Raw genomic sequence first — 9043 nt, forward strand, 5'->3', positions numbered from 1 at the left:
ATTGTGCATTCTGAACTGGACCTATTAGGTGATCTTAATCATCCCTAATTCTAACATGTTCCTCTTAAAGTTTTCTCTACTCAGTGCACTAGTGAAGATGTCAGCAATTTGTTTATCAGTAGCACAGAATTCTATAGAGATCAATCCTTTCTCATAGTTATCTCTTAAGAAGTGGTGCCTAACATCTATGTTCTTAGTCCTCTTATGATGAACAGGGTTCTTTGTCATACTTATAGCACTAGTGTTATCACAGAATATAGGAATGCAACCAACTTCAATGCCAAAATCTACCAGATGCTGTTTGATCCATAGCAATTGAGCACAACAAGAAGCAGCAGCAACATACTCAGCTTCAGCAGTAGATAAGGCCACTGAATTTTGCTTTTTAGTAGCCCATGACACAAGAAATGAACCAAGGAAGTGTGCCATACCTGAGGTGCTCTTCTTATCCACTAGGAAACCTGCATAATCAGCATCAACATATCCTACTAGATTGAAATTACTACCTTTGGGGTACCAAAGACACACATCAGTGGTGCCTTTCAAATATCTTAGTATCCTCTTGACAGCAGTCAAGTGAGACTCTTTTGGATTGGCCTAAAAACGAGCACAAAGCCCTACACTGAAAACAATGTCAGGTCTACTGGCAGTAAGATACAAGAGTGAACCAATCATACCCCTGTACAACTTTTGATCAACTGATGAACCAGGTTCATCAATGTCTAATTTAGTGGCAGTAATACCACATATAAGACCTGTACCGGGCGCCGGAACCAAAATACGGGCCCGATACTAACACGTTATAATTCATTTTCACTTCAAATTTCTTTAAAAATTTCAGAAAAACAATTTCTTTTAAACATTTATTTCTCGGGCTCGGGACCTCGGATTTCGATTCTGGGCATACGCCCGAGTCCCATATATTTCTACGGACCCTCCGGGACCGTCAAATCACGGGTCCGGGTCCGGGTCCGTTTACCCAAAATATTGACCAAAGTCAACTTTAATCATATTAATATCAAAATTCATCAATTTTTACACAGAATTCATATTTAAACTTTCCGGCTACGCGCCCGGACTGCGCACGCAAATCGAGGCGACTAAAAGTGAGGTTTTCAAGGCCTCAGAAGCGCGAAAAAGAGAGAAAACAGGTGATGACCCTTTGGGTCGTCACATCCTTTTATTTTAATTTCATGTATTATGCTAATGTAATAATATTGTTCGGTATTTAGATGATTATTGTATTATTATATATAAAACTCTTTCATTAATTAAATTGTATTGTTCCTTCATATAAATAAATATTTAAATCATCATGTGCCATTATTAACGTGCAACGCACGTTCATAGATACTAGTTATATTAAAAGTGGGAAGCCCTTAAGTCAAAAGTTAAATTACTAAAATACCCATTAAAATTTGAAGACTATTTTATCCTTTACGCTCAATTCAATTCCTTCAAAAGGATTGCTAGACAAGTGAATAATTTAAACAGAAAAGAGAATACACAATAGTAATAACCCCAAACTTGAACACAAGAAATAGATATTGTATTAGGATCAACTTAAAGTAAGGCGATGTACAGAGTTCAAATAAAACATAAGCATGCATGGCCAAAGTCGAAGCAATAAGTCTTTCTTGAAATATATATTTAATAATTATATTTAAACAAAAATAAAATATTAATTTGAAGTGTCTTTTCAAGAAGGTTGTGTCCTTTGAATGTAACGCTACTAACAAGTCTCGATTAAAGTAGGATAATGGAATTATATGTTGCTTCAAAATTTGCAAACCTTCCCCCCCCCCCCCCCCTAAAAAAAAAAAAAAAAAACAGGAAGTGAAACGTCACACTATTGACTTCAATTCAATGGCTTTGTCATTTTGAAAGGCTAAAGTGATAGAAACTGAATTTCATCAGATGGTGGTGTTAGTGTGAATCTTGCTACAATCTGTTTCAAGCAATGGCTAAACTTTGGAGGATTTCCCAGTAAATTGGCCAAAGGATGTGACTGATGATGATCATCCTTCTTTCTGGTGATTTATATATTTTGACTATGACAAAAGAATTTTGCGGAAAAAAATAAAGGATAATCACGGATGATACAAGCAGCCCTTAGTTTGAAGAGGCAGAAAGTCAAGAAATTAATTTTGAATGCACAATGCTATGAGAATTTTTCAAAGCAGAAGCAAAGTGGATGAAGTTACGTTGTTTGGTTCTCAAATTTTTTAACCAGCGCACCAGTATGTTTGTAGTGGCAGTTATATGGCTTCAAAAATTATTGTTAACTTGGTTCATGACAATTAAAGATTGCAGTATCTGATGAGTATTAAGTTGGCAATATAACAGGATTCTACTTTCTTAACCCTATTATATTTTTACTTCTACCCTTTTAATTTACTTAAATCCTGCTTCTATGATTTAAAGGGTAAGGTATGTTTTAAAGTGACAATATCATACTGCTTTAAATACATAATTAGGAATAATATATGTTTACAATTTAATTTGCTATTCCTATTGCTGAACGAATAAAAACTTTGACATATAAATTAGCCTTATAGGACAAGTATATTAAATTTAAAGTCCTTAACATTATGTCTTTTTGTCAAGTAAGGAATGTTTTAATAACTAATTGATTAAAAAGTCCTAAATATTAGAAATATAATTAAATTACAAATTTGACCAATGTGAAATCTACTTTTAAAGGGTAAAAAAGACGAACGACATTTCGCTAAGGGCCTTCGTGCTTTTAATATAGTATAGATATAGATTTTTGCGCTTTGTATCATAAAATGTGAAATTATTAACTGACATATCACCTGCCATTTGATAAAAAGAATATGGTGTTGGGCATTTCAGCGAGATGACTTGCATTGTGTTAGCTTTCAATAAGAAAATATATCATGAGAAAGATTGCAAATTAAACATTCCTCCTAATTGAGTAAATAATAAGTGTGGCTTGGACTGCTTTCTAGGTGCTATATTAATTTATATGCACTATACTTTATGTTTCATGTACAATTATATACTTAAAGTTTTATTTTAATAATAATATTGATATTATTATATAAAAAGTGTATTATAGTAGTAAAAAAATGTTTTATTTGACAAGTATATATTTCTGGAAGGAGAGGTAAGAACGGGTGTCCTGTTGTGGGCAAAATTGGATTTTGATTTTGTCCTCAGAAATCCAAATCCCCCCATAAGAGGGTTAGTTGGATTTTGACATTTTGTCTCCGAAATCCGAATCCGCCCGTAAGTGGGATTTGTTTCTACCGAATATATTTAAGGTTGGGTGAGGTGAGTATTCTTTATTTTCCAGTTCCACGTTTCCAAAGTACAAAAGATGGCTGATTGGTCGGAACTTCAGTATGATATGTTGGTTCTCATCGGCAAACGTATAAATATGATCGAAGACTACTTAAATTTCGCCTCTGTCTGCAAATCCTGGCGACTTGCGGCCACCAAGAACAATTTTAACAGTGATATGCCTAGAGTTCCATGGCTGATGTTAGCCGAGGAAGAAGATAGCGAATGCAATTCATGTCGACAGTTCTTTAGCCTTTATAATGGCATGATTCTGAAGAAGAGGATACCCAAAGCCAAAGAAAAGCGGTGTATGGAGTCCATGGGATGGCTTATTACGGTAGGAAAAGACGAGGGTGAAATCAATCTGCTACATCCCTTCTCCGGTGTTCAGATTGAATTGCCCCATCAAAATACTACTGAAGATTATGATACCCTCCACCAGCTTAGGGATCTATGGACCTATTTTCACAAGGCAGTTTTGTCAGCCAGTCCTTCTCAAACATCAGACTACGTTCTCATGGTTATTGAGGGAAATATGAAGTTCCTCAGTTTCTGGAGGCCAGGAGACTTGAGATGGACCAGGATTGAAAAACAACCCCTTCACGTTCCACATCGTGATGTGATTTATTTTAACGGCAAATTTTATGCTGTTGATGGGTGGGGTCGCATTCTAGTTTGTGATGTTACTATTCCTGACCCAATTCAGACACAAATAGTTGCATCGCTACCGTACGAAGACATTAGAGACGAGTTATACATTGTAGAATCACTAGGATCACTGTTTATAGTTGTGCGCTATGGTGGTATGTTAAGATACGTTACAGATGATAGTGAGAGGATTCCACTGACGCGCATTCAAGATGATGATCAAGCGATAATTTATGACGAAGAGTATGATGATGATGAGGAGAAGGAGGATGAGGAGTTAACTTATGGGACAACAAATTTTCGAGTTTTTGAGTTGGATTTAGTTACTTGCAAACTGAAGCAAACCAAGGAATTAGGGGACAGAGCTCTTTTTATTGGACATAATGCCTCTCGTTCTGTCCAAGCTTCACAATTTCCTGGAATCAAGCCAAATCACATTTATTTTACCGATGATTATTGGGAATCATACCTCGCCTTTGAAGAAGGAGGCGGCTTGGACATGGGTGTTTTCAGCTTAGTTGATGGCACCATCATCCCTCTCCCACACTACCAGGGTGTCTCCTTAAGTCCTGTTTGTCCTCCAACTTGGGTCACACCAACTCTATATTGATTTAGACCCCTTCATTGTGTATACTATATTACTTATTGTTATTGTTTTTCCTTTCCATCTTATGTAATTACAATTATGTTATCGTTTGCTTTCAAATTATAGGTTTGGAATCGTTTTTATGCACTAAATCCCTTTTCTGAGTTTTCTCCTTGAGCTGTCTGCCTGGATTTATAGTAAGTAAGTATGAAACAAAATAATGTGTCTTGTCCAACATTGAAAGGAGGTCCTAGTTTGAGTTGAAATTGGTTAATAGGAAAAAACTAACCAGAGATATGGAAGAAAAGCAACTCGCTTGGCCTAATAACCATAGCCAAAAGACTCAAAATCTTGAGCACTAGGAAATACCTAGTGTTCCAGCCCTACTGGATCCTAATCTATTTATGCCGTATCAAACTGATGTTATTTTATAATCCATGGGTGACAACTAACAACTATATTAGTTATGCACAAGTTCACAGACAGAGTAGGATAAGTGGCTAGATGTCAACATTTCTTGCTTGAGGTCTTTTTGTTGACACTGCTCTACACACGAATTTGACATGATCCAATATGCAAGTCTCAAGGTCCCTTCAACAGATTTAGTCTCTTGGTCAAAGATCTTGTAGTCTTTCACTCCAATGAGAAAGCCAGTCACTTGAGCATTCAAGACCCTGCAAATAATGGAAAAATTACTAACCGATAATATATGCTTTTCCTGAGCCAAGGTATATCGGAAATGTTCTCTCTAGCTTCATGAGGTAGAGGTAAGGCTGCATACACACTATCCTCCCTAGACCACACATGTGGGAGCTGTGTTGTTGTATAATACTTTAAACCTCGAAATAATTATGTTAATTCTTTTTCTTATTTTATTTTAGCCTTTAGGGATACTTAACTAATGTTGTTGTATTTCTTTCTAATAAAGATTGGTGATCGTAATATTATGGACTAATATTGGTGCAGCGTATAGTTATATAATTCAACAGGAGTTGAACAAACACTACAAACTTGACAGGAATGTTCTACAGGAGTTGAACAAACACTATAAACCTAAAAATATTGCATTCTCACAGTCGCAGCTGCTAAAATGCACAAGTCCAATGTTGTGACAGTTGAAACTGTTAGGATTGAATCAGCTACACAACATCATATGCTAATTGCAAGGTATTATTTATTTGGAACCAAATATCCACTCTTGAATGTTGTCTGGTTTGCAAATAATATATTTATTTACCTACACAACAGCATCATACTATTAGATGCATGTGTGTCATATTTTTTATATCATATATGGGAGAATTATTTACATTTTATACTACTTACACATTGGCAAATGGTGATGCATTTTTTCTGTTGTGTTTAATCTTCTACTTAGTTTTCTTCTTAGTAGTTCTTCACCAAAATATACCTGTACATTTATAAAATAACTGTCGGTGCTCACCAAAGTGATGTGTGAAGAACAACAAAGAATAAAAATTTGAAATTAAATAGTAAGGAATATGCAAGTAGAGAAGGCTACTTTTACATAAATGGCATAGCTTTGAGCAAGGACATCTTTTAATGATCTTCACACGACTCACGCAAAATAGGGAGGTCGGGAAGGCTTTGTTATTAATTCAATACGCAAATTTATTGTAACAAACCATGTTAACAATTCAATTATCCGTCAAGAAATATAGAATGTATGACTAAGGTAAACACCGTAGTTCATGCTTTTATTACCTTATCTATTCCAAGGGTAGCATACTGTTGTGAACCATTGCAAGAACCATCCTACAAATTATGACAGGAAATACAACAAAAGTACATGGGACAAATCCTACGCATAAACTCAAATTAACACAAAGATAAGTACTTATGCAGTAATTTGTCTCAAAGCCATAAACAAAAAAATATTCCGGATGCAACCTTTGTTATATAAATTACATGTATTAGCAACTTTCATCCACTTATATTCAATGACTCTGAGAAGAGACCACAAAAGTGGAATGCTTTTGTTTGAATTTTGTCATTAGTCTGAGGAACGACTAATAAAATCTGTCAGCTCGTAGAAATCAGCTAACTTGTTCTGGATTCAACCCCAAAGATTGAAATACATAACCAATCAATTGGCGAGGAACGCAGTATGCAAAGTCCTGAGTAAAATATTCGAATATCATGCTAGAAAACTAATTTACTCGGAACCAAATACGTTAGCAACTTCCACATAAGATCACGTGCTCCCTTATAATCCTTTCTAACACGCTTTTCATAACTCAAAGAAATGACATCAAATAAACATTTTCTAATTAGAGCTGAACACCAACAAAAAATTTAAATGTGTACGACTAATAATAAGACCTACATGGTGCATTAGATTAGAATATGAAGAATAGTCGTATTTGGAGATGAGCTACTGATAGCTTAATTAAAACTAATGCAACCAGGTAGTTAAACGATCTTCTACATTCAACCAACAGGACTTCCTTCGAGCAGTTTTTCAGACAGAATCAACTAACCCATTCAAATAATTCAGTAAAAACTATTCCACCTTCAACTAATAATTTGTCCACATACCAACAAATATACTTGCAATTTAAGTGTATCTTCAAACTGACCTTTGCAAACTCTAGGACACCCCAATAGTTTTTAGAACCAAGAAATTTTAATTGGATGCATGGAGTATGCATGACCTCGATAATCAAGGTTGTGCGGGTAGAAGAAACCTTATGCATATTTCATTTTATGCACTACTGGAGAAGCAAACCTTAGAAGGAAATTCCAACATATACAAAAATGATATGAGTTGTGATTACAACTCCGCCCCAATAAAATTTTATATATGCTTTCAGATGTTATTGGAAGTATTATTATCTTAAAAGACAGTATAGGAAAGCAATTGGAACCTACAAGAAGTTTGAGCTCGACGTCACAATGTTGTGAGAAGTTTATCTAGTCTCCTCTTGACAGATTTTGGTATCCAATTCCACTTCGCGAGTAGTGCATCATCTTCTATATCTGGTTCTTTTGGCAAAGGACCTGCAAATGACAGAAACTACGACAATTGTAGTTTGTTGCTTGAACCATTACACAACTTATTAGATTCATTTACTTAGCAATGAAAAAGAAAGTACCTTTTGAATCTTAATAGGATAGTTAATGTGTAAAGTAACTAACCAATCAGTAGACGACCACCACTATCCCATATTCTATCAAAAACAGAAACTACCCTTTTGTTTATCCTCCATTTGCTACATCCCAGAGTATCAAGAGCCTAGATACGACAAAAAGAACAAATATCTCAATTTTCATGATAGGAACAAACAAAGCAAACAAAATCGCTAGATTTAAGATTGAATTTAATAATTGATTCATGAACTTCAAAAACTGGTTGTAACCATTTTCTAGGGCCTCTTTTCACCGCTTTACGTTGTTTTCTTGCTTGCTTAATATCTGTGCCTATCAAATATTTTGTGCTGTATGAATTACTCAAATTTGACATTTCCAGGTTGATAGCCATTTAATTGACTTGCTTTTGCACAAAACGGTAAACCATTTCTATTAAGAGCACAATTGACCATGAATTCCATTACATGGGTCGAATGTCAAGGTTTTAACTTAATTCCTTTTTATTGAGAAGAAGTAATCTAAAATGCTTGGAAAACTCCCTTCCTATGAGTCTAACATAAAGAGAGTGGAAAGAACTGGCAAGAATTTAAAACCAAGGCCAAAATTGAAAATCACATGTAACTTAGAATACCTCATCTGCTCACCTTTGTCTTCAACTGCTTACAACTGGGATACATCCAAATTGAATTGATCAGAAAGATTCCAGCTAGTTAACCATCGACAATATTAAAGTTGGCAGAGACTTCCAAACGGCATGTTGCGTGGAGATAGCTAAGCCATGTTTCTAGTAATATATCCAAAAATCAGGAATTTTAAAGAGGATAGAACGCTGAATAAATCGGTGACCACTAATTGACAAAAAGAACAATTGCTTACCTAAACCTCAACTTATAGGATTTTTATGTCAAGTCTACCACTTGATTCTACTTAATCCTACAAATCAGAAAAAATCATAACAGTTGAAGGAGAGATGAAAGAAAGAGGAGAAAATAAAAAGAATAGTGGCAAAACACGGAGATTTAGAAAGAACACGAAGACGTCGGAGGAGGAGGAAAATTAATAGACACGTAAGTACAATTATATTGGCTAATAGGTGAATAGACGCAAATACCCTCAGCTTCAATTTTATTGGCTTGAAGCAGCAAGGTCGAAACCCTAGCTCTTCTATAATATACTAATTAGTTATCAATTTATAATAATTTAACAATTTTATTTTAAAGAAAATATGTAGTTTAAATACATAATTTTAAATAATATTTAATATTTCTTATATATACATATGTATTAAAGTTTACTTCTACATATTGAAATTAAAAAAGAGTTTATTTAATTTTTTTATAATCAATTTGAATTCTTAAAATTTAAAAATATATTTGATAGTGAAATTACACT

The 9043-nt window shown here is 34.6% G+C and overlaps 1 protein-coding gene and 1 long non-coding RNA gene across 7 annotated transcripts; one reads left to right on the forward strand and one right to left on the reverse strand.

Moving 5' to 3' along the window:
- The first annotated feature begins 3159 nt into the window (after positions 1–3159).
- On the forward strand, positions 3160–4645 carry LOC109220894 (F-box protein SKIP23-like). The gene has a single exon (XM_019385364.1). The coding sequence runs from the start codon at positions 3344–3346 to the stop codon at positions 4562–4564; it is 1221 nt and encodes a 406-aa protein (XP_019240909.1). The 5' UTR covers positions 3160–3343; the 3' UTR covers positions 4565–4645.
- Positions 4646–4835: 190 nt separating this feature from the next.
- LOC109220895 lies at positions 4836–8686 on the reverse strand. 6 transcript variants are annotated; one of them, XR_002067169.1, is made up of 5 exons: positions 8528–8686; positions 8296–8435; positions 7700–7796; positions 7433–7561; positions 4836–5214 (listed from the first exon to the last, which is right to left on the reverse strand). It is a non-coding gene; the product is annotated as an uncharacterized LOC109220895 (long non-coding RNA). The 6 variants fall into 6 exon arrangements; XR_002067170.1 differs by having other exon boundaries at positions 7433–7577; XR_002067168.1 differs by having other exon boundaries at positions 7433–7599.
- Positions 8687–9043: the final 357 nt, after the last annotated feature.

Source organism: Nicotiana attenuata, unplaced genomic scaffold, assembly GCF_001879085.1.
Source record: "Nicotiana attenuata strain UT unplaced genomic scaffold, NIATTr2, whole genome shotgun sequence".
In the NCBI taxonomy this organism is placed as follows: Eukaryota; Viridiplantae; Streptophyta; class Magnoliopsida; order Solanales; family Solanaceae; genus Nicotiana; species Nicotiana attenuata.